General features: G+C 51.4%; 1 protein-coding gene across 3 annotated transcripts; it reads right to left on the reverse strand.

The window, feature by feature from the left end:
• Window positions 1-961: 961 nt before the first annotated feature.
• Window positions 962-25,158, reverse strand: CYSTM1 (cysteine rich transmembrane module containing 1). 3 transcript variants are annotated; one of them, XM_059483527.1, is made up of 3 exons: window positions 25,064-25,158; window positions 13,356-13,594; window positions 962-1,415 (listed from the first exon to the last, which is right to left on the reverse strand). In XM_059483527.1, exons 2-3 carry the CDS (start codon window positions 13,573-13,575, stop codon window positions 1,309-1,311), a joined length of 327 nt encoding a protein of 108 aa, XP_059339510.1. In that variant the 5' UTR covers window positions 13,576-13,594; window positions 25,064-25,158; the 3' UTR covers window positions 962-1,308. The 3 variants fall into 3 exon arrangements, with proteins under 3 accessions (XP_059339510.1, XP_059339511.1, XP_059339509.1); XM_059483528.1 differs by having other exon boundaries at window positions 24,974-25,088; XM_059483526.1 differs by lacking the exon at window positions 25,064-25,158 and adding an exon at window positions 24,186-24,208.
• Between the last annotated feature and the right edge of the window lie 205 nt (window positions 25,159-25,363).

Raw genomic sequence — 25,363 nt, forward strand, 5'->3', positions numbered from 1 at the left:
AGGTCCCGCTGCCCGGGATCGCGGAGGTTCCAGGTCCCGCTGCCGCCCCCCGTGCTGTCACCCCATAGGCACACGGGTGCTCTCACACTCTGGGCTGGCCCTTGGCTGCCCCACCTTCCCCCACCACGGACGGTGACCCAGGGACTCCACTCCTGATTGCTGACAGCTGCCACAGAGGTGACAGGGAAGGTGACAGTGCTCATTCCCAGGGCAGGAGCCTCTCAGAACCAGGCCACAGACCTGAGTTTATGGCTGCAGAGGGGCAGCCCCCAGAAGAAGGCTCCTGGGGACAGGGAATTGCAAGGGACTCTCGTCAACCCCAAACAGATGAGCTTGCCCCAGGCCAGAGCCCCAAAGTGCACTGCTGAGCCCAGAGCTCCCCCAGGCTGCTCAGCCAAGGGACAGCGAGTGCAATGTCCTTTGCAGTCAGGCTGAGACCCCTGGGTGATCTCCAGGCAGTGCCACCCAGAGCTGGTGTGTGCCAGGAGACCAGGGGGGCTCTGCTCCCAAGGCTGGGGGAGCAGCACCCCACAGAACCACCAGCAGGTTGTCCCCACTTTTCTGCAGACAAAAGCTTTGTATCCTTTTCTGGCCAGGCGTGCCATGGAATCCTCTAAATCCTCAGCACTAGATTAATCCATGGCTTTTCTCTTCTTACCCATTAATTTACCTCCTGCAAGCCTCTGCTCTGCAGTGTGGGATGATGGATCACAGATTGGGACCAGGCCTGTGGCACACACACAGCAGCCCAGCCTGTCCTTCTCCCAGGAGCTGCTGGAGACGGCCCTGGCTCCAGAAGGGAAAACATAAGGATAAAAACCTGACTGTGCTGCCCTGTGTGGGATGAGGGGCTTGCAGGTGCCAGACCAAGGACTCCCACCCACAGAGTGCCCACAGGAGACCATACACAGCACCAGAGGGATGCCCACCCTGCAGACAGACTCACTGAAACACCGGGGCCTAGTGAAGAAAAATCAACTGTTGGCTTTAATTATTGCGTACGTCTTCGTCTCTAGGGCTAGGAAAATCTCAACTGGTAAATATACATTTCATCAGAATGCCCTTGGCTGAAATACACCATTAGCACATTCTTCAAAGTCACAACAAAAGTCTTAGAAATGTTAAAAAGGGTTTTTTTTTTCCTTTACTAAAATAAAGGAGTGCACCCCCCACCCCGACAAGGCGCTAGGACGGACAGACGGGAACTCTTGGCTGTGCAAAGCAGAGCGTTGATTACAGTAACAGAAAGAAGTCGGGACAGGAGTGGGGAGCCTGCATAGCACTCGGTGAGCGGCGGGGCGGCAGGGCTCAGGTCAGCATGTCCCACAGGCAGCAGCAGCAGAGCGCGGTCCAGCACGCCGTCAGGCAGGCGCTCTCGCCCGTGTCGTCCCTCCGCCGCTCCTCCACGACGTACACTGCAGGGACAGAGGCTGTGAGACACGGAGCGGCACCACGACACACACAGGGACAGAACCGGGTGTGGCCCGGCCCCCGGGGCAGCTCTGCGGGAGGTGCCAGCTGCCCCAGCTGCAGGCACGTCTGTCTGCAGCCTGTCTGTCTGTCCGCTCAGACTGGCGCTGCTCAGCACCCTCGGAGGAGGAGCTGGTGCCCAGCACTACTCCAGCCCTACCACACACAGAGCTGCCTCTGCCCCAGGATGACAGGGCAGGGACTCCTCTTGACAGGGACCAGTCCTTGTTCCAGCCCTGTGTCCCTCCTGCATGTGAGGGGACTCCCAGCTCTGTCAGCTCAGCACCCGAGGCACAGGCAAGGAGGTGGCAGTGCAGTGACACCCCCTGGCCAAGGGGCAGGTGCACAAACGCTCCAAGTGTCACCTCATGAACAGAAACCATCTCTGCCCAGAGGCTCCTGGGATTCACTGCCCCCTGCCAGCTGGGATTCACTGCACACAGGAGGGAGCCCCAGGTTAGGGTGGAGCTCTCCAGGCAGGGTCTCCTACTTGAGGCCAGGTGCTGCTTGCTCTTTGTGCCAGTTCCTGAGGCCCATCAAGACAAGGGAGCAGTTTATCTTTGGTTCCTCCTCGCTGAGCCCAGGCTGTCACACCCAGAACTGCATCATTCTGAGGGCAGGCAGGGGACTGTCCTTCCTGGCAGCTTTCCTGGCTCTCATTGCTGTGCTCTGTGTGGGAAATGTGCCCTCACACAGGAGTCCAAGCCAGGCAGGCAGCTGGTGCTGGGGACACAGTGCTGGAGGCAGGACACAGCTCATGGCACCAGCCTGGCTCTCCCATGGGTTGCTGTGTGCCCAGGAAACCCTTCCCGAGCTCTGCGGAGCCATGGGCAGAGCATGATGTGCTCCAGCTTACACAATGCCACAACCCTGGCACCACCAAGTGAGGCACAGAGGGGGAATCCAGCACCCCCCAAATGTCTGTGCTTGGGCACAGCCTGTGCCTGAGCCTCATCAGATCCCCTCTCATAAGGGAAATAAAGAGAAGAGGCATCCTCTGCCCAGGCACAGCCCAGCCCCAGGGGAACCCCTGCACAGCTCTGCTGTCCCCTCTCCCTCTGGCCACTGTCACAGCGCCTGCAGCCCTTGCTCCAGAATGTCAGGATGGAGGAACCCTCCTCCCTTCAGCCCCAGGAGGAGGTGGCAGCGCTGGGACAGGCTGTGCTGGAGCAGGGGACGTGCCAGCACTCTCCTCCCTCCGGAGCTGCTGTCCCTGCCCACCTGCAGAGCCCTGGCTGGCACCTCCCAGCAGGGGCACAGCAGGAGCCGATGGAAGCCTGGCTCCGTGTGCTGCTGCCAGGGGGAGCCTGCACAACTCCTGCCCCCCATGCAGGGCAGGGCAGTGCCAGGGCCAGCCCCTGCCCCACTCACAGGAGTGCAGAACAAGGTCCATGGCTTGTGAGCCTGGCACCGTGGCTGCCTCCTCCATCCCCCTCAAGGTTGGACCACAGAGCCATCCATCCTATCCCAAAGGGAATCTGTCACATGGCAGGCAGGACTTTGGTCAGGCCCCTCCCTCCTCCCTGCACTCAAAGCCAAGCCTGGAACACTTGCAAAGAGAACATGGAGGCTTGGAGCCCTGACCTTACACAGCAGCTCTGCCCACTGCCTGTTCTCCATGGACAGGTGACCCAGGGGCTTGGTCTGGGCTTTATTCACCTTGTGGATCCAGGAGCTCTAAACAAGCAGTTCTTTGGTGTGCTTGTTTGCTCTAGAAGGTGCTGTTACAATCAGTGGAGACAAAACACACACCAAATGCCCTGTGTAAGATGGTGACATCCCTGTGCTGGAGCCCTGACAGCCCTGGCTTCCAACCAGGGTCAAGCTGTGCCACCTCTGAGCCATGGGGAGCTGGATTGCTGCTGCCAGAGCATTGCCATCCCCAAACTGAGGGCCCCAGTGCCCTGAGACATCCAGATCCACGTGGCAGTAGGAGGCTGCCCCTTGCCAGTTAAAATCTGTCCAGGACTGCAGGGAGTGTTTGCCTGATTTATGATTAATCCATGAGATGTTTTAAGGTACAGCCAAGTGACAGTGACAGCCAACAAAGCACATCCAAGGCATGTCCAAAGTGCTGTTATGAAACACGTGCTGAAATATTGAAGGGAATGGCTTTCCCCAGCCTGTGCAGAGGGAGCCACGCCTCAGCTGGATCATGCTGGATGCTGCCCCTCTGCAAAGGGGGTCACAGTGCCCATGGGCATCACCCCTGTCCCTGCCCCTGCCAGCCCCTGGCACTGCTGCCATGGCTTTGCCCAGAGCTGGACAAAGGACAGGCACAGCTGGGGCAGGACCAGGACAGGCCAAGGGACAGCATGTCAAGGCCTTTCCAGGACTCACCATGGGTTTGGGGGGAGCCTTTCTGTTAGAAACAGTGAAACAGTGCTCATGTTTGTTCCCTCTTCTTTCTTCTGATAAAAGCTGGAAGCCATTTGAACCAGCAGCACATTGTGGCAAAAGCACTTTTATGTAAAAACCCTCTGAAAAAAGCTGTGCTTTTCCCCCATGGGCAGGCAGCTGTGGTACTTCAACAAACCCACTCACCTTCCAGGTTCAATGAATGCCCCAAAGACACCACCTGAAATACACATTTGAGAGGCTGCTGCCTTCCCCTGCAGAGCTCCTCTCCAAGCAGAGCAAGTCTCAAGGGGAGCCCTGGCACTGCTGCAGTCTGTGTGTGCACACCATCAACACTGGAAACTTTCACACCTGGAGAGCATCTGAGCAATGCTCTGGGGACAGAGAGCCACCCCTCCTCACAGTTTGTGAAGCTTCCTTTGAAGCCACATCAATGCTTCAGGAGCTGCAGCTTTGTTGCTGTCACCACACAAATTGCCAGAGAGGTTTTAAGCACAGATACTGAGCATTAAACAGCTTTTCTGACCTGGGTGTGGGGCTGGCAGAGGACAGGAGAGGAGCTGAGGGGTGGGCAGCTGTTCAGCTACAGCCACCAAAGCATGCAAGCTGAGAAGCAGCTCAAAGACAGGCTGGATGCACTCTCACCAGCCTGGAGACACCCCACACCAATCTGCTCCTTCTGGACACCTGGCCATTGGCTTAGGGCACTAACACAGTGACACAAGTACCTGGGGACATCAAGGGCACGTGGGAGCAGCCTCACCCACTCCTCCCAGCCCATGCTGTACAAACACAGTGTCAACCCCCCAAACCCTCCAAACCCAATCCAAAATCTCCAAATGAAGGGAATTGTGGTTTTTGTCAGATTCCTCAGTGTCTGAGTGCCTCCAAGCTGAAGCCACCCAGTTTTCTATGGTGAGCCTTACTGGGGACCTCACCAGCTCCTTTTGCCTCTCTTCTGGCCAAGGCTGGGACCTCCAACCACCTCCTAGAGCACAAAGGGTCCTTGTCACTATGGACAGAAGCCTGGTGGTCTCAAAAAGAAGAGAAACAAATGTGATTTCTGTTGGAGGCATTAGACAGCACTCAGTTCTAGGCTCCATTTTTGATGGTTTCATTGATTTTCCTAGAACAGGATGGGAGAAGGTACAAACTGAGAGACCCTCCTAGCTCCTAATCAGCCTTAAAGAGTGTAGAGCACCATGAATCATGCTTGCCCTGCAAATGGTATCAGCCCCTGTAATCACACAGCAGTGGCCTGCACAAACCAGTGCAAATAACTCCCACTTTGTTTTTAAAACAAATACCACAATACCTTCTTATTTCATGTACAGTCTGCTTTATCTTGAGCATATACATTTTGTTTCTTCTCACACCTAATTGATACGTTAATCATTAGCTCCATGAAGGAATGAGCTGTGCTTTTCACCCAGTTTGGCATCAGCTAAAACTGTGACCTTAAGACTGCAATGCCCCTCACTGCAGTGCTGCACTGGCTCCACAAGGATTGCAGTAGAAGGGCTTTGATGGCAGATCAGCCCATCCTCTCCCAGGATCCACACTCAGACATCACCTGGGGGTGGTAATGATGCCTTGGGAGAGCCCCTGAGCTCCACAAGCTCCCCCAGGAGTCCTGCACACCCCAGGGCCAGGCCTGGGTGTCTCAGGTATGGCAGGAATGACACCCAGGCACAGACAGGCACAAGGAGCAGGCTCAGTGCCTGGGCAGCAGCAGGGGGAGGGCACAGCCCAGCACCCTCTGAAGGGAGGGCTCAAATCCCAGAGCCCTGAAGTTTCCTCTCCTTGGGCCCAGCTGTGTGCCAGCACAGACCCCTCATCTGCATTCCTGGCTATGGGGCACAGAGAGGAAGGAGCAGTGTTTAATTTATCAATCACTGCTTCTGCAGCCCCAGAATCCTCCCCGTGCTATCAGAGTGGCTGTTTGCCATGGGAACAGCTGGCCAGAGCAGGAGTATTAATGCCAGAGTCTCATCTGGGAGGGAGAGCACAGCAGAGAAGGGACCCATAAGCCTCTTCCCTCTTGTCAATTAAGTGGGTTTTATCACAAGCCACTTCTGCACCAAGAGCTTTGTTTTCTCTTCAGCAAGCAAGAAATCTCACTCACCACCCCTTTGAATGATTTTGTGCTGTCTGCAGCAGATTGCTCAGTCAGGTCAGCCTGTGCATCTGCTTTTACCTCCAAACCATTCTCACCCAGGCCCTTGGAAAGCTTTTCTGTTCAGGCTGGAGGCCAAAGAAGGGAAATTCAGCACAAGTGTGTCCAAGGGGTGCAGAAGTGACAGTAACAGGAAATCAAACGTCCCTGAGCCCCTCTTGGAGGTGCAGACCCAGAGCTGCAGGAGGAAGGACCACCCAGCCATGGCCTCCCACTTCTCCTGGAATAAACCCCTCACAGGCAGCAAGTGCAGAAGAAGAGATTTCAAGACTGGGGATCAGGGACTAAACTTTATTTGAGCTGCCACCAAGCTGCTCTCTGCATGAGGCCCCCAGGGCTCAGCCTAGGCACAGATGAGATCTCACTCTCTTGGCAAGGAAGGACTTTAATTGTTCTTTCTCCTCTCTGAGGGTCTCTGCTCATGCCTAACAGCCTCAGGCCTGTTATTTCCCAGTCCCCCAACTCCCTCCTGCGCAGAGGCTTTCCCTGTGTGCAGTCTCTACCAACACCACACTCAGGTTTCAGGAAATACCTCAGTCCACTCCTGAAACAGATACCAGAGCCAGAGGGAAATTCAATAGCCCACTTCCAAGAAAAAAAAATCTTCCAAAGCTGCAAAATGCTCAGAACAAGTTTCCCAACTCCAAACACAAATGGCTGCTGCCAGGGCCACCTGATCAGAAAGCAAGTGTGTCAGGAAATGAAAACACCACAGAGTACAGGCAGTTCCACCTGCAAATCCCCTCTGCCACCAGACAGACACTGCTGACCCAGCCCAGATTTCAGAAACAACTGATCTACACCTACTCTGACCAGGTATCAGACCTCTCCTCTTCCATGGCCTCATGCCTGGGTTCAGCAGGTTTGGAAAATTCCTGCCTTTGTGTTCCTGTAAGGCTGAGCAGCTCTGACATTCACCCCAGAGAGCTGTTCCAGCTTTCAGGAAGCTGAGCAGGCCACACATTTCAGGGAAATCTCTGTGCAGGCAGCCAAGCCAGCACTCTGCAGAGCCAACACTGCCCAGGGCAGAGCTGTTCCCCTCTCACACCAGCCTGGGAGCCAGGCTCAGGCTGGGGCTCAGCAGAAACCAGGCAGAAGATTTTCCTGCAGCTGAGCTCAGGGCTGGAAAAGGTTTTGTTTCCTCACCTGAACACACAGGGATGGCATTAAGAGATCTTGGAGATAATGGCAGTGATACTAATCAGCATTTTTGGTGTATCAATGTGTCTGGGAGGGGTTCAACCTCTCTGAAAGGCACAAGCAGTCCTCACAGGAGTCAGCACACCTTCTGTAGAGAACTCAGGTCTGGGCAGGATGTCAGCAGGCATCAGCCAGCTCTCCAAAGCACAAAAACCCCAGCACACAGGTTAGAAAGTGCACAGGAGACATATGAGACATGTCATATGAGAAACAGACTTTCCCTCGGCTAAAATGTACAATAATTCAGAGGTTCAGATTTTCAGCCTGCTTCTAGACTACAACAGATGAGAGACATCTCCCAAAACTACAGATTTTGAGAACTTCCTCTGACATTTTTTAAAATCAGTAAAATCTTAATTTACTGTTAAGGCAAGGTGTTTTAAACTTAGTCAGCTGCAGGGCTAAAACCAGCACAATCCTCAGCCTGTGTCAGTGCTCACACTGAAAATCAGCATCAGCCCTAGAGTTAAACAAGACCTGGCTTGGAGGGATTTGCACAGCACAAATTTCATCTTACAAAGGTCCTGCAGTTGTGCTCTGGGACAAAGCCCATTTTAAAGCAAAAGGGAACATGCCCCAGTGAGATCCTCCCTGTGCAGCCCCACAGTCTGTGCACTGCTGGGAAAGGCTGGGCACAATTTGCTCCTCACCCAGCCTGGTGCCAGCTGACAAGGACTGGAACAGCAGCCTCATTTAAATCAGCCCACACTGGAGCCAGCCTTGGCCTCCTGAGACCAGTTTGTCTGAAGCTTGATTTCAGATACTGGACCTGAATTGGGAATAGTTTTCTTTGCATCAGGTTTTGATCAGATTACTCCCTCTTTGGGGGTGAGAAGCAGTGAAGGTGAGCTGAGACAGCAGCCCCAGGACTGCACTGTTTGCCAGCCAGCAGCCCCTGCTGTTTGTGCAGCCAGGGACAGAGGGAGGGATGATACAGCAGTCCTGGAGCAGAGAACACTGGGGTTTAAACCACACTGAAGAATGAGAAGCAGATAAGAGGACAACTGCCAAGTAAGATTAAATTTTATTTTTGGCAGGACTCCAGCAGCTGGAGATGCAGCTCCTGAAGGTACAGGAACAGTTAAAGTAAGTGATCTGACAGACTAAGAAAGGATCAACAGACAGACAGAGAAAGGCTGTGTCCAAATTAACTCCTGCTGGGGAAGGCTCAGCTCCACCTGGTGTGGAAGCAATGGGGTAACCACTGAAAGGCACTGGAGAGCCTTACCAGAATGACTCCAATCCCCTCCTTTCCACACAGGTAAAGAGGAAAACCCATGCAGGGATTTTCAGTGCCTGTATCTAGGTGACCTGCTTATCTTGCAGCTGGGCACACATTAGGAGGCAGACAGCATCACTGTGACTGTGACTCTTATCACAGCCAGCTTTGCTACAGGTAATCAACTTCCAGAAATAAGATTTCCACCCTGTGTGTACAATGGCTCAGACACAATCCTGAGCTCTGTTTGCCTTCAGTGCCTGCTGACAGAGCCTGGTTCCCTTTGGCACAGCATGGAATAACCCCATCCATTACGTTGGCATGTATCAACGTGGAGGGGGGAGGGAGAAATAAAACTGCTCAAATTGCTAGCATCAGCTTCTGCTTTTAGAATTAGTATGTCACTTTGTACTTTGGCTCATTCCACTTCTTTTTAAAGCATACCTTTATCAGCTGCATTACATTTCACCTCTAATTTACACAGACAAGAAAGGACCAGCTGAGCAGTCAGCAGTTACAGTGGTTTCCTCACGCCAGCTGATAGCAAATTATGAAAATACTAGTGGGGAAATATCTTCTGAAATGAGGTATTTTCTTCCTCTTAAGCAAGGCCCTGCTGTAAAGAAGAACCTGCTGCCTACACAATGCTGCACACAGGAACCACATTGCTAAAGCTGTGTGTTCCCCAGCTTTGCTCTGGGGCAGGCACTGTGTGGCACATCTGCCCTGTCCCAGGAACTCTACATGGACTTTGTGTGGACAGACATGGAGCCAGCCCTCAGCCCTTGCAGCAGAAAGCTGCAGACAGGGATCAGCAGGTGAATTCCCAGAGCTAGGGAGCTGAATCACACACCCTTAAGAGTAATGTCCCTCAGGCCCAGCATACACATCACCATCTCTAAAGGCAAAGGGCAAGCTGTTTATTTCTAATCAACAACAGCCAAGGCAGTTGCCAGCCTGTGGGAACCCAGGAAATTCCTCTGGCTGCCCTGGATGGTTCCAGCCCCTGCCCAGGGGGCTCAGAGCCCTTGGCACAGAGCCCAAGACCCTTTGATTCAGCCCTTGGAAAAAACAATTGCCAACCTTATATGAAGGATTACAAGCCACAACAGTTTAAGTAGAATGATAGTGAAGTTATCACAGGGTGAAAAATAGATTTTTTTGGGGGTTTTAGAATGGGGGTTCAGGGGGCAAGATGGAGAAATCTGGGCATGTTCCAGCCTTTCGTCTTCTTCTTCTTGGCCTCCATCTTCTGGGTGATGTTGACCCTTTTAGATTGGTTTAGAGTAGAAGCTCACTGTCTAACATAGGGGATAGGTATTGGGAAGTGATTGTAAATATTGTACATGGAGTTTTTAGTATAAAAAGATAACACTACCCTGGGGCAGGCAGAGTGCCTCTGTCTGACCTGCTGAGCAGACCTGGGCTGGACAGGAGAAAGAATTTTATAGATAAGATACAATAAACAACCTTGAGACTGAGAACTGAAGAGCCCTGACTCCTTCTCTGAGTGCCAGGCTGGGAAAAGAGACTTTCTAACACATCTCAGGGTCACTCTGAGCAGCAGAGACCCCGAGACACCAGCCCTAGCAAGGTGTGAGACCTGGGGTTTCTTTGGAGGCTTTGGTATCAGTAACCTGGTGAAGCCTAAAAGCCATTTATCCAAAAACAAATCCATTAGGGCTTCTGTGTCACCTCAGCCAGTCACTAGTGAGTCTCCAGCTTGCTGCTCCTTCACATGGAGTAAAACCATTTGCTTTGAGGCCTTTCACACCCTGAGGTAGCTGGGGTGACTCTGAGGAGGTGCAAGCTTGTACTCCATCCCCTCTGGGAGAAGGGGCCAAGGATCACTGGGATCAGCTCAGTGTCCCTGTGCCACAGTGACCTATGGGGGTGGCACATGGCAGTCATATGGCCACACCACTGTCTTAACACAAACCACAAGCTGATTTCTGCAGCCCAGACATCCTTGTGGTTGGCTAATCCTGCACAGACAGTCCAGAGGGGAACACATGTGTTGCTTTTTCAGAGCTGCTCTGGACTGCAGCTTCCTCCAACAGGCCTTTACGTTTGTCCCCCTATCCAGTGGCATATTGAAAAGGTGGTGACACCCCTTTCTCAGCCATTTGTTGCAGAGTCACTGCTCACTGAACAGCAAGAACTTTCTCCTTCCTACCCTCAGCAGCACTCAGGTTAAGCTGCTTCCCTGTTACACCTCAGATGCAGCTTTAATACACAGAGTGAGGCATGTGAGGATTTTTGACTTCTCCAAGGGCCAGGTGGACAGCCTATGTCCATTGCTACTCCTGAGGCTACAAATTAAGATGAAACAACACCATCACCATAAAATGCTACTTTACCATCAGATTTTGAGAGCTCAACAGTAATTATATCCATCTGTGTGATCCACTCAAGACCAAAATATGATACATAATTACTTCCACACATTAGCATTAGCACATTGGCTGTGCTCTACACTTTGCAGTCTGCCCACACAGTAAAATTATGGACAGCACAGAATTTAAAGTATAGCAAATTTCCTAATTTTCACTGTGGACACACATTTGCTCAGAAATACTAATGCACTACCTGGAGTAGCTTGATTCATTAGATTAAGCAAAGTCATGTAGGAGAGCAAAACATCCGCTCTGAAAGGAAAGCATCCATGCAGCAGCTCTTCCAGATAATTGTCTGGAAACACCACAGGAACTGACAGGGCACATGAAATCACACTGGACCAGCCAGGCTGACTGCAATGCCTTGATTAAATTTAGATGTCAATTTTTTATATTAGGAGTTCAGCCACACCAACAGATACATGGCACTAGTGTAACAGATTTATAAAAAATTAGCTTTTTAGAGACTCCACTCTAAACTAGACACTCTTGGGGATCTTAAACAAAGCTCCTTTGAAAGCTCTTTTACAGTGTCAGAGCACAAAGATCAGGTTCCAGTTTGACAGACTTGCCAAAAAGGAGCAAGGGGTGGGGGGGAAAGGTGTTTAACAGAAGGAGAATGAAGAAAAACAAAACTTTTGCAGACAAATGCAAAGTTATAGCCCTGACTTCACTTTGCAGACATAATAAAAGTGTTTAAAATAAATATGTGCCATCCAGAGGGACCTGGACAGGCTAGAGAGGTAGGGGCACGTGAACCTCATGAAGTTCACCTGGGTAGGGGCAATCCTAAAACACAGGCTGGGTGGAGCATGGATGGAAGGCAGCCCTGGGGAGGACTTGGAGACAGGGTTAGATGCATATTGGGAAGAAATTCTTCCCTTTGATGGTGGGGAGGCCCTGGCAGTGGGTGCCCAGAGAAGCTGTGGCTGCCCCATCCCTGGAATTGTCCAAGGCCAGGCTGGATGGGGCTTGGAGCAAACTGGGATAGTGGAAGGTGTCTCTGCCACGGCAGGGGGTTGGGACAGGCTGATCTTTAAGTCTCTTCCAACTCAAACCATTCTGTAATTCTATCACTTTTTTACATCTACTTCTGCAAAAGCAGAGCAAATCAGAGGCTCCCAAGGTGGGTTCAGAGACCACTTGTAGCTGCAGGAAGGCAGCTCAAGGACAAGACTTACCAGAAGGTTTTTGATTTATGGGTTAGAGTGCTGCTTCTGCAGAGCTGAAGTTGTGCTAGCTTAGGCTTAACAAAACCAAACCTCCTGCAGAACAAGCCTGGATTCTCAGTGAATGACACTCAAACACTTCACTGCCTGTCCCCTCCAATTTCTTTGTGCTGGTTCACAGGTTTGTGAGCAGAGCAGAGGACATTCAGTGTCATCAGTTCCCTGACCCAGTTTGATATGAGATCCTTCAAGCTTCCAAGGCAGCAGAACTGTGTAAAAACCACAGCCCCTGTGTCCCCTCAGCCCCTGCCAGCACATCCCTTGGTGTGGCTACAGCAAAAAAGCAACACTGGCACCAACCAAAGATGTTCAACATGGGAGACAGGGAGTTGTCCCCTGCCCAGTACTAAGAAACATCTCTCAGCCACCCCAAAACCCCAGGGAAAACCCTGATTACACTTTGAGTCCATATGGCGAAGTGGTGGGAAGATCACCATGCTGCTGCCTCCTCCTCCTCCTCAAAGGCAGGGCTCTTGCTCTGTTACAGAGGAAGTTGAACTCATGATTTGACCTCAATTCAGTTTCTTTTTCACTCACACTAATTGTTTACTGCTTAAATTTAGGCCCTCCTGATAGACCCCCACCAGACTGTTCAAACCCACTGAACAGTGCCACCTCTCTCAGGTGGGATTAAAGGATTAAAGGACCAGAGCTTTTCCTCCTTTCTGTGGGGAGAAGCTCTGGTCCTTTAATCATCTTCTCTGCCTCTGCTCTGGCAATGTGAGCCTGCAGCAAGCCCCAGGAGAGCAGTGGGTGCCAGGGCATACCGATGTGCCACATTGTGGGGACACAGCACACAGATGGACCAGCCAGCTGCCAGGGGAAGGTGCACCGTCCTCCCTCCCCAGAAATCAGGGTTTTTCTACAGAATGGTAATAACTTCAGGAAAAACCAAAATGCCCAGGAATGAGCAGATGACTTGGACAGATGAGCTCAAGAAAACCTAGGCCCATTAATTCAGCAGGAATTGTACATTTGAATATGATAACCTTTAACTGTGCAGCCTTTGGCTGAAACTTATCAACCAAGAGACAGGTGGAATGAGAGCTGTGGCAAATCTAAAGGCTGTGCAACAACCTAAGCATAAGGATTCCCTTGAGGAACCAGCAGTGAGGATGCTCAGCAGTATTCTCCAACAACCAGAGAGAGAACTGTGAGAGACACTACAGCAAAATAAGGCAGGAAAACAAGCTGCAAACAAAATGGCCACTTCCAACAAGTCCCCACCCCCTCCAAGGCCAGCAGGGCCAGGTGAACACTTTACTTCAAGGTCAGTGTGTCCCTGAGGTGGTGCTGCTCAGCCATACCTGTGTTTTTCGGCCCATCTGCGTACACTGGTCCTGGCGGTGGAGGAGCGTTCTGCCATCCATACTGGGGATATCCTTGGTAGCCCGGCTGGCCTGGCTGGTAGGGCCCGGGGGGGTAGCCAGGGTAGGGGCCAGGGGGGGCCCCTGGCTGCTGGGCATAGGGTGGGTACGGGGCAGTGGGGCCCGGGCCGGGGTAGGGCGGAGGATTATCGTAGCTCATGTGGGATGCACAGTCTGGCCTGCAAAAGAGGGAAACAAACAGGACATGGTTTGATTTTGTCTGTTCATCCATGACCATGTGAGTTCCTTTTCACACTGCTCTCCAAGGGCCCTATGTTGTGTGAGAAACAGACTTCAAAATACCTGGTCAAGCAGTGAATTGATTTTTAACCCTATCACAGGGGCAGGGAGGGAGTTGAAGTGATTTCTCTAAGTGACATAAGTTTAGCTGAGCAGGAGTAAAATGCTGCTTTCCAGCCATGCATCAGCTATTCACCCTAAGGCCTAAGTCTTGCAGCAGCAAAACAAAACCCTCTGCTTCCACTCACAAGTAAAACACTTTTAAGAGAGACTCAGAAGTGATTATTTCCTGTTTCTGTCAATATTGGAAAGGAAAACAATAGAAAAATGCAGCCTGTTCCAGGCATATTTGATAGCTTTGACAGGAGAAGGAGTGAACACAAATATCCATTACACTTCTGGTAATTGTTGAGGCCTGCAGACCACTCTGGAACAAGGTTGTATGTGGATAATTTCCTGATGCCACTGTGCCCCAGCACGTTGTGCAGTCTTCCAGCCATACACAACCAAATCATTAAGCAGCCACAAAAAATTAGGACCTTGGGCTCAGCCTCATTCAAAAAGCAACATTAAAGACCCCAGAGAGATGATGCTCATAAAACCCATGTCATGTATTACTCATGGCACAGCCATCAGAAGACAAGACTGTCACAATACTGCAATTTTAATGAACCTCTAAGTAGCATGACTAAGCAAACCATTTCTTACATTAGGCTCCTGTCTGAGGAACAGAAGAGTATGTTAATATCCCACAAATTCAGGAACCTTTCTGGCTGAGGCAGCTGAACCCTGCTATTTCCTTCCCCTATTACAGGGTGCAGACAGAACACCAGTTCCCCTTTGCTGCACACCTCCTCCCACACCCCACAGGGAGAAATACCAGCAGCACAATCTGTCTCAGCCAGGCTGCTGCAGGCTGCAGTAGGAGAGGCTGGCCAGCAGGATCCCCTGTGGATGGCATTGGGATGGGCACGAAGCCGGGCTGGGCTGACTGCTCAGCATTGTGCTCCCACTCTCGGGGATGGGCAGCAGGCTAAGGCAGCCCAAAAGGATTCCACCCGAACTCAAATTCAGTCAGCAAATAACAAACTCAGCCATCCCACTGCTCCCCTACCAAGGGGATTCATGCTGGGACTGCCGGAGGCCACCCTTGTCCATCAGGACTGGCCATCACTCCCTTCGGTAGCCAAGCAGGGAGCCTGCCTGGCCTCTGTGCAGGCACCCAGCATGGGGACACGCCAGAATCCCTTGGGATCCAGTGGAACCACCCAGGTACCAAAGCAGCTCTGCAGAAAGGGCTGAGTGGGGATCAGGTGTACCTGGCACAGCTCAGAAAGCTCCGAACCGCCTCGGCGCGGCGAGCGGAGCCCAGCGGGGCAGGGGCCGGGCGGGGGCAGCCCGGGGGCTGTGCTCGGGTACCGCAGCCCCTGCAGCGGAGCGAGCTGTGTGCTTACAGCCCACTGTTTGTTTATTTACAGCCCTGTGTGTTTACAGCCCGCTGTGGGTGTGTTTCCAACCCCTGTTCGATGGCCCCGGAGAGCAGGCTGCCGCTCCCCAAGCCCGGATCCCAAGGCGCTCCCTTGTTTTTACACGCTGCTCCTGCCCGAAGGTCGCCAGCACGACGCTGCCAAGTGGCACCGAGCACCCGGCACCGAGCACCCGGCACCGAGCACCCGGCACCGAGCACCCGGCCCCGCACCGAGCACACGGCCCCGCACCGAGCACACGGCCCCGCACCGAGCACACGGCCCGGCTGATCCCTGCGATCCAGGGGCTGCTCCAAGAGCTGCCAGCCCGCCCTGCAGGACACCGAGGAGCCCTTGAGGCTCACAGGCTGCGGCTGTCACTCACCTGAATTCATCCTAGAGCTCCTCTTGGTGTGCCAAGCACAGTCACAGGACCACACACATGCTGAGTTGGACAAGGACCATCCAGTTCAATCCCTGGTTCTGCACAGACACCCCAACAATCCCCCCCTGTGCCTGGGAGCATTGTCCAAGAGCTCCTGGAGCTCTGGCAGCCTGGGGGCTGTGACCATTCCCTGTTCAGTGCCCCCAGCACCCTCTGGGGGAAGAACCTTGTCCTGAAATCCAACCTAACCCTGCCCTGACACAGCTCCAGCCCTTCCCTGGGTCCTGTCACTGGTCACTGGAGTCTGTCCCTCCTCTTCCCTTCACAAAGAAATTGTCCCAGCTAACTGCTAAGGCAGTGCTATACCCTGCAGATGATGTCTTTTAATGGGTTTCTCAAGAGTTTTAACTGCTTAACCAAATGCCAAGGATTACACGAATTTTATTTATAGTTGTTTTTTCCCCCCACTACTAGGCCAGCCAGACCACTTAACTGCTTACTTTAAAACTGACAAGCACAACATACACTTAACTCAAGGCTCTTTAACCACTGCACTGCAATGCAACACCCCCACCAAGTCTCCAGCAAGGAAATTCTTCCTTCAGGGAGGCAGGGAAAGGCAGGCAGCAAGCCCTACAACTCACTTCAATGCAATCAATTAGAGAACTGGGACGTACCAGGCCACTAATGCTCATCTAACCCAGAAAATTATCCCAAAATAACATCCAAAAGCAAGTTTCCAGTGAAGAACAAGGCCAGAGCAAGTGTGTGTGCATACCCACAGACCACTGCATGTTGCAGAGGAACCATTTGGTGCCCAGATATGGCCCAGCCAGCCCTGTGAAGGCCCTGCTTTGCTCAGCCTCCCTGCCCCAATGTACAGCTGCTGTATCTTGTGGAAAACTGCCTCCTGCCCATCAGGTCACCCTCCTGAATTCAGGGATGCACCAAACCAGGGAGCAGGCATGTGGGAATGCCCTGGTCCAAATCAAAGAGCCCCAGGCCATTTTCTGCTCCTTGGGCAGGGAACAACCTCTCCATCCATGTCCCCCCTCTCTGTTCAAGGGTGTAATTTCACACCCTAGGTACAAATACATGTGTTTTTATATACACATAACACAAGGCATTCAAAGGCAGCAAACAACAGACCATGTTTTGTTCATAAACCTTAAGAAATCCCTGGGCTTAGCTTGCTTTGATGAGCACTGTCCAGCTCCAGCAGATGCACCTGGATTGCTTCAGTTTTTCAAAGTCCTTCTGCCCAAGAGGATGGTCATCTCAGCCCACCCTTTCCAGGGAAGGCCAGTCTTCCCTTCTGTCCCTTCAGATGCATGAACTCATTTATCTACATTCAATATCACTGGTCTTTTAGTGCTGAAGCAAGGTTTAACAGATGCTGTGATTCTTCAGCCGGCTGTGAACTCAAATTCAGTCAGCAAATAACAAACCCAGCCATTCCACTGCTCCCCTACCAGAGGGACTCATGCTGGCACTGCTGGGGGCCACCCTTGTCCATCAGGACTGGCCATTCACTCCAGGCAGGGAGCCTGCCTGGCCTCTGTGCAAGCATCCAGCACAGGAACATGCCAGAATCCCTTGGGAGTCAGTGGAACCACCCAGGTACCAAAGCAGCTCTGCAGAAAGGGCTCAGTGGGGATCAGGTGCACCTGGTACAGCTCAGAAACCTCTGAAAGAGCGTGGTAGGAAAAGAGCCTGGTTAAAACCCACAGACAGGGGGATGAACAAAAAAACCTTCATATCAGCAGCTCTGCAGAAATGTCTGTGAAATGGTCAGGAGGAGTTAAAAATCCAGTGCTTGAGCAAACAGGGAAGTGGCAGCACAGGGAACAAGAAAGAACTACTCGTGTTCTTTGTTTACCAGCTCTGTGTTAGCCATGTCAAAACAGTTTTTGAAGAGAAGGCAGGCTTGGAGTGGCGGCAGTAACTGAGATTCCATCTGCTGATATGGGAGAGGTTCTGAGGGGAAAACTGGCCAGAACCTACAGCTGTACAGATGCCTGGGCAGAGACAGCAGAACAACAGAAAAGAGGAAAAGATGGAGATTAACAAGAGCATATTCCACAACTGAGGGTAAAGTAACATAACTGAGATTAGGCAAGAGATAAAATAGAGTGTCCAGCATGGACACTTCCAGCAGCCACTGGGGATTTGTCTGTGATGAGTGAGGAAACTTGTGAAGAGTTCCTCAAGGCATTCAGCAAACCCAGGAGGCTGCTGTGGAACCTCAGGTCTCAGAAAGAATCTTTGCCTGTCCCCCAGTTTCAGTGCCAGTCATTGCTGCACGTACACAAATCCCTGCGTGCCCTTTTTGAGCTGTGTGACAACACTGAGATTTTCTTCAGTCTCATGACCTCATACAGGCTTTACACACTTCCCAGTACTATTTACTCACATGGGTATGTGTTTGCATGGCAGGGCTTTGAATCATGAAGCAGATACTTTTCAGAGACATACCTGAGCTCTTAGTTAAATGTATCACCAAGCTTTGCTGTGGTTCTTACCCCAACCAGTAATTCTGTGTGAGCTTCAACCAGGACCAGCCCCTGTGAGGTTGCATCAGATCTGGTATCTGTGGCTTTCCTGGTGAGTACTCTCAGAGACAAAGCTCAGAAGAAAGAAGCCAACCATCAGCAAAGCCGTTTGCTTTCCATGCACTGCAGGAGGTCCAGCAGGAAGAGCCACTACAGAGCTCAATGTCCCTGCCCAGCCTCACAAAGAGATTTCCTTGCAAACAAAGACACTTCCTTGACTGTCACTAAGCATTTGCCCTGTCTGCTGCTGCTTAACAACAGAGAAATTGCTAATCCATCTGAAGAGAAAGGCAAACCACGTGCCTATTCCTCCTCCCCACAGCATCAGTCCCTTTGCTAAGGGGCAAGTTCATTGGTACATCATTGTTTCCTTAAGTTGTATTCAAACTCCTTTGTTCCACACTAAGTAAACATTATTTCCCCTACCCCAACAGCAGGGTTTCATTTTTAAACAAGCTGCTTACCATACCCCAGCCAGAAGGCTGCAAAAGGTCTGCAAAGCAGAAGTCACTGAAGTGTGGTGTTGTATAGAAAATGCACATGACCCCAGATGTGCATGTACACACAGAGGTACCAACAGGCAAGAACCACCATCCTATGGGAGAATATCAGTCCCTCTGCAGCTGGAACCTGCCTCTGGCTAAGGCTTAGCAAAAGGTGCAAGCACAAAACTATAATGCTTTGCATTCACTACACACAGATATATACTTAGCTTGTCTATTTTGGCAACCAATCCTTAGAGAAACAAATTTCACCATTAGGCTTTGAAAAAACTTCTGATTGCTTCACACTTACTGCCTTGTACAAGGCCAGCAAACCAAGGCAGCTGCTGCAGAACTAGTCACTCATTGCTCCTGATCCTCCTCTTCCAGCACACTCATGAATTTATTATCTTGTTCTTTTTTCAGGCATCTCTCCTGAGCTGAAGACTGCTTCACCACAGCCTGCAACACTCCTTGATTGTTCTTTCCAGCCATCACTGTGCCTTTTAGTGTCACAATTTGTCTAGGGAGAGGAGGCAGACTTTCTGCACAGCTGTCTTCTGCTTCCCACCCCTTTCTCAGCCCACTCCCAGGGCAGCTCCTGCCATCCATCAAGCTAAAAACAGAGCTCAAGTTGCACTGAACGTCACTGCAGCTGCGAGATCCTTCCAAGAGGGAACAGCTCCCCAGAGCCTGGCACTGCACACGCACAGCTCACCCCACTGCTCACCCAGGGACAGCACAGCCTCCTCCTGGGAACAGCCTCAGCTTCAGCCTGGGGAGTCTCACCATCCACCTCTAAAACTAGGAACAAAGGAACAGGAAGCCTCATTTAGATGGCTGTTGGATGTGTCACTCCATAAGTGCAGCCCTATGGCACAGCCTGGGGGCCTGGACAGGGAGGACTTTTGGTCAGAGGGTACCATGATGCATGAAAACAACCAAGAATGAAGTGAAGAAGGGAAAACATGTTGGAAGAACACTTTTCTGTTAGCACAAGGAAAGAGCCTGCCAAGATGACCCAGTTTCACTCTTCCCTTCTCCAAAGGCCACGTACAAGGCTGGTGCTCCCAAACATCTCTGGAGGTCAGACTAATTATGGTCACCATAATTACTGACCAAATGATGGGAGAGCAGTAGGAATCTGCTTCTACCTGTTGGCACCTTGTTACCTTGGCAAAACTGAGGAGAGCACGCATAAAACCATCTGCATTATTACACAGCAGGTGTTCACAGCTACTAATCCACCTGAAAGAAATACCAGTCCCTATGGACAGCTGCCTGCAAGTCAGAGCCTTCAAATGCAATCTCCAGTGCAGGCAAATCCATTAAATAAAGAACTGTGCATAGGGGTGAGAGGGCAATCTAACCAGGGTGCTGAAACAGGGTGAAATGTCTTCTCTTGCATAGGGAACAGTGTAAGAAACAGCCCTAGGAAAACAAATGGGGGATTAGTAAATTAAACAAACAAACCAAAGAAAATGAGCAGTCTGGAACATAGAAGAAAATCCCCCACAACGACCCAAAAGCAATTAGCAGATTTCTGGAATTGAAAGGTGAGAAGTTGCTTGTTTTTAGGACAGCAGAACAAGCACTGAACCTTGTGCTGCTGTGGTCAGGAGGAATCACGTTCTGGGTATGGCAGGCATTGATTCAGCTGGTCTTTGCAGAGATGCAGGTAGAGGGCAGGGTGAGAGGCCAGACCCTGAGAAGGACAACTGGGGCACCCTGATGTAACCCACCCCTTTCAATGCCTGCAGCACTAGGAAGCAGTTTTCCAATACAGAGCTCTAATGGAAAGTACATTTAACATCAACAATCCAGCTCCTGGCAACCAGCCTAGCATTTAAATTACATTTCATATGAACAGTATCCAAATGAAAAAGAGAACAAGTGGCTTTTAAATGGCACTGGCTCCAGTGTTTCCCTCTTACCAGCTTATTTGTCAGCTCCATTTACTGATTGTATGAAAGGTATGTTAAGGATAAATTGAAAGAGATTCCATTCTTGCTCAGTTTGTTTCCAGGAAAAGCTTCCTCCCTGGTTTGCCCTCCCACTCCACCAGGTAGCTCCATCAACCCAGACTAATAGATGAGGGGGAACAAGAACTGCCCCCACCTTTTCTGACAAAAGCTGTTTGAAACTGCTTTAATTTCCCAAAGGCAGGTCTAGGCAAAAGCAAAAAGCCCAGCTTTGTTCTGTAAAAGGAAAAAGCTAAACCCCACTCCTGTGTTCAAGCCCATTTCCTTAAGAGGTGTCCTGGACTCCAGGACACTCACACTCCTTGGGAAAAGGGGCATTTCCTCATGTTCAGCTGAGTGTCTGTCAGGCATCTCCTGCACAAAACAACTGCTGCTGCTCCTGTGGCTGAGGCCACCAGACAAGGCAGCTCTGTGCAGTGAGCAGTGGTTTGGATGAACAAGCATCAACCTTCCTGAGCCAGGCGTTCCCTCCTCCTGGTGTCCTCCAAGCCCTCCTGAGATCTGAAGTCTGCCCATGTGTGAAAATGGAAAGTGCAGATGATGTTTGAGCTGACACTGGTGTCTCTACAAACCATCCCAGCTCCCCTGTTCCACTGTCTGCTCTGCCTTCTGGGCAAAACCATGATGGATATGCACAATTCCAGGTGATTTTGGTTTCAGCAACCAGGACTTGATCAGTGCTAAAGGGCTGTCATGCTGACAGTTTTTTCCTCAGAGGCAACATCTCTTGTGCAGCTTCACAGTCACAGATCTCCACAGAGCTCTCACCAATGCACCCTCACACCCACACAGGACTGCACACCAGGATTTTCCTTCTTCAGACAAATTTCAATGGCTCATCAATTGTTACCAACACACAAACCTCTTCAGAAACACCACCCATCACCCACTGCCTGCCCACTGTCTACCTACATGTTCTGCATGGCAGAAGGAAAGTATGAAGCTGACATAATTCCTACAATAAAGCAATAGTGGAAAAAACCCAAACCCAATGCCCTGCTACTGTTACTACATGAACTGCAACTTTATGGGGGAAATTGTACAATTTTTCAGACATCTGATGAAAGGCTTTAGAAAACCTTTAGTTGAAATATATTTAACACCAGGAACTAACAATTACAAAGATGGAAAGCATCATTTCACAGCCCCTCAGGTGGTGTCAGCCATGGTACTTATTGCTGACACACGAGGTGAGACTGTGCCCAGGTACAGCAGTGCCTGGGGCAAAACACACCAAAGAGCAAAGTCCTTTACTGAAATAATTTCAGAAAGAAGCACCAAGATCTTGATTTCAGGTTCTGAATGCTTTGGCATGCACTGCTCTCGTTCAAGTCTTCGTATAATGTGTTGCCTTAGATAATTCCAGAAAGACACGACTATAATTTGCTGTTAAAGTGGCATACTGACTGTTTTAAGGTGCAACAAATACCAAAACAACAAAAAAACTCAATTAAAACATCTGATTGTCAGGTAAAACTAGACCTGCAAATAACAATTAAAGCAAGCAGCTTTGTTGGTCTAAGTGAGAGCATGAAGCAGTTTGACTGGCAAGAAAATTAGTAAGCACAGATAATACATTTGTATGTTATTCAGATAATACATTTGTATTTTATTCAGTTCTGGCAGCATTCCAGCTGTGGAACAGCAGCAGTCTTTAAGGAAAACTCCCCCAGCTCTGAAACACTGGTGGATTAAGTGGGAGACACCACTCAGAGCAGGATGATCTTCCAGCACCTCAAGCAGAAGCACACACAGCTCCCAAGGCACAGCTATGTTGCTGTGTGCAGACAGAAATACAGGCATTTTCTACAGCTGAGATCTCATTACTCAGAAAGAGATTTCCATGATAGGCTGGAAAATGGAATGAAACTGAGATTTCTCCACCCCCCTTCTGTGTTTTCTCATTTTTCTGCTTTTCCATATCTTTCATGTGGCTCTAACAGGATGCTTTACTTTGCCTGTAGGGCATATGCAAAAATCCTCTTTAATGTCTGCTTGTCATGGGGCCACTCCCAGATCCTCCCAGTGGTCACCAAACCAAGAAAGCTTTGCCTTACCTTGTCAGGGGCTGAAAAACTTCCACACATCAAGGGACTGCCCTAAACAGCTGGTAAGACCAAATAATACCAAGAATACATGATAATCCTAGCGTGGAAATCTCTCTCTGATATTTAAGTGATAGAAAGAGCAGCTTTTGTTCAGCATGAGGAATCCAACAGGAGCTTCTGCAATGCCAGCCAGCTGTGGGTAGGCACTGGAGCACTGCTCCCTCCCAGGGCAGGGTGTGATGGCAATTCCACACAAGCTGGGAAGAGCTCCCAGGACACAGAGTGAGGGTCCCTCAGCAGGGCTGTGAGGGCAGGATTTCAGCAGGAGGAAGGCAGGCTCTCCCACGCTGGGCTGGGCAGGCTCAGAGGCTCTCAGGCTGCCTGTGGGAAGGCAGGCAGGATGCCAGGCCTGGCAATACCACAGCCTGCCTCAATGACTCTGGTCCTTCCTATCTTCCCCTATTCCCAGAAATGACGGTGCTATTTTTTACTCATTGAGCCAGTGGCTTTGAGGTCAGCAGCAGGAAGTTGAGAAAGGCAGGATATACAACCCAGAGAGTAGAAAATGTCAATACTGACAGCAGAGAATGAGTGAACCTGCCCATTCAAGGCTCCAGTGCCCACAAGGAGTTTTCAGGGAGCCCTGACAAGCTCCCAGCTGTGCCACAGAGAGATCACAAATGGGACAGGAGAAATGCTGACCTGTTTCTTGAACATCCAGAGTTACACAAACTTGCTCTCCCCTTGTAGAAAAAAAACCAAATCAGGTAACATATTAATCTGATCCTGCACAGGAGTATCTGAGAACAGGCAGCTCCTCTGTTTAGGGCACACAAAGCCCTGCAGGTACTTCTTCTCCATCATCCCAGTGCAATGCTACGAGCAGGAACATCTCTGCTTATACTCACTGAACACCTCTGGCTTTCTGAGCAGCAAACCACTGCCAATTTTAAATGTAGCAGGGCCCTGGGGGACACAGGGCAGCAGAACAGCAGAGCTCTCTGCTCTGACTGGCACCAGGGCAGGGCCTCACAGGGTCTGCTCAGGCACACAGAGCCCCCACCCATGTCACAGCCACTCCTTTACAGGACAGGCTCCTCTTCGACCTCTGCTGCAAGGACAGCCACCAGCCTCTGCAGATTATCAGTTACAGCTCTCACACCCTTCAGGGAATGACAAATCAGTATTTAACAAAGATGGCCTTTAGAGCATGTGAATAAGGGGGAAGAGGGGAGCAGACTTTGTGGTGTACAAGTTCCTGTGCTTGGTAAAACCACTCTTCTGCGCAGTGGGAGATTATTATCTAACATGCACATTAATCCCTGACTGTCCCCAAAAAGCACTGAAATGCAATCAGAAAAATTTACAAAGTCTCAGTGTTTTCAGCCTCCTCCTCAGTCTACCTGATATAGTAATGTTATTATTATCATCATCAAAAATTTCTAGGAAGAGTCACTTATTATTTAAGCAGCTGATGAGAAATACCCCATTGCTAGCACAGCAGCACTTCCCACACCTTGTATCCTATCCCTGTATTTACACAGCACAAGGAGAAGGCAGCTGCTCAGCACAGTCATTATAACTCACCCACACTCACTACCTTACCCAGACTTACCCTATTTACAACCAGGTTGTTCACACACGTCTCGTAGTAGGGGCATCAAAAGCAAAAAGCAACTCTTTTTTTCCTTTCAGATAAAGCTAAACATGAGGCTGGGATGGGTGGGACAGATGCTGGCACTGGCCTGGACAGAGAGGGGCTGCCCGCTGCCGTCAGAGGGGGTGGCACATCCATGCGGCAGGGACAGGACACGAGTCCTCTCCTTCTCTCATTCTCCTATTTCACCGTGACATTTAATTATCCAAATGAGGTGTCCTCAGCTATAGCAACAGAAAACATAAATCCAGGACAACCATACCGGCTTTAAAGACACGATGCAGCACTATTATTTTCACTCCGAGTGCTGCCATGCCTCTCGCTGTACACTAAATAAACCTGAGCATCAGTCCCACCCGCGCCCACCCGCCCTGGGTCACGCCCGGCCTCAGCCGGGCAGCGCCGCGTTCCCTGCGGACAGGGCAGCGCTGGGAGCCGCAGCCCCGCTCCCCGGGCCGGCCTGGAGCTGTCGGGGGCAGCTCTCGGACCAAACCCGCACGGCCGGCGCTGCCAGGCAGGGCGGCACCCCCGGGCTGGGGGAGTTCACGGGGCCGCTCCTGCCGCGACCCCTCCGCAGCGCTGGGCGCAGGGCGGGCACGCACCGCGGGCTGCGAGGGACGGGACGGGTCCGGCCCTTCACTCCCGGGGAACCTTCCTCCTCATCCTCCCCATGCTCCTCAACCTCCTTCTCCTCGTCCTCCTCAGTCCTGCGCGGCCCCGCTCCCCCCACCCGCCGCAGCTCTCACCCGCCCGGAGCGGAGCGGAGCCGAGCCGAGCCGAGCCGAGCCGAGCCGAGCCCGGCCCGGGCCCCCCGGCCCCTCACGGAGCCCCGGTACCTGCGCCCTGCGCGTCTCGCGCCGCCGCCCGCACCTGCTGCGCACCCCGCGGCACGGTGACGTCACGGCAGACAGGCCACGCCTCCTCCGAACGGGGCGGACGCGTCACGGTCCGAGTCCCGCCCAAAGGGGCGTGGCCACCATGGGGGCGTGGCCAAGGGAGCGACCGGGGCGGCCCCGGGCCCTGTCCAGCAACTGTCCCTGTCATTGTCCGTGTCCCTGTCCCTATCCCTATCCCTGTCCTGTCCAGCAACTGTCCCTGTCATTGTCCGTGTCTCTGTCCCTATCCCTATCCCTGTC

Source organism: Ammospiza nelsoni, chromosome 16, assembly GCF_027579445.1.
Source record: "Ammospiza nelsoni isolate bAmmNel1 chromosome 16, bAmmNel1.pri, whole genome shotgun sequence".
NCBI lineage: Eukaryota > Metazoa > Chordata > Aves > Passeriformes > Passerellidae > Ammospiza > Ammospiza nelsoni.

Excerpts from the sequence above, each read along its gene's own strand:
- CYSTM1 (XM_059483527.1), bottom strand. The coding sequence starts at position 13,575 with ATGAGCTACGATAATCCTCCGCCCTACCCCGGCCCGGGCCCCACTGCC. Across the intron at positions 1,416-13,355 it reads AGATGGGCCGAAAAACACAG|TGTACGTCGTGGAGGAGCGG; the intron begins GTATGGCTGAGC and ends CTGTCCCTGCAG.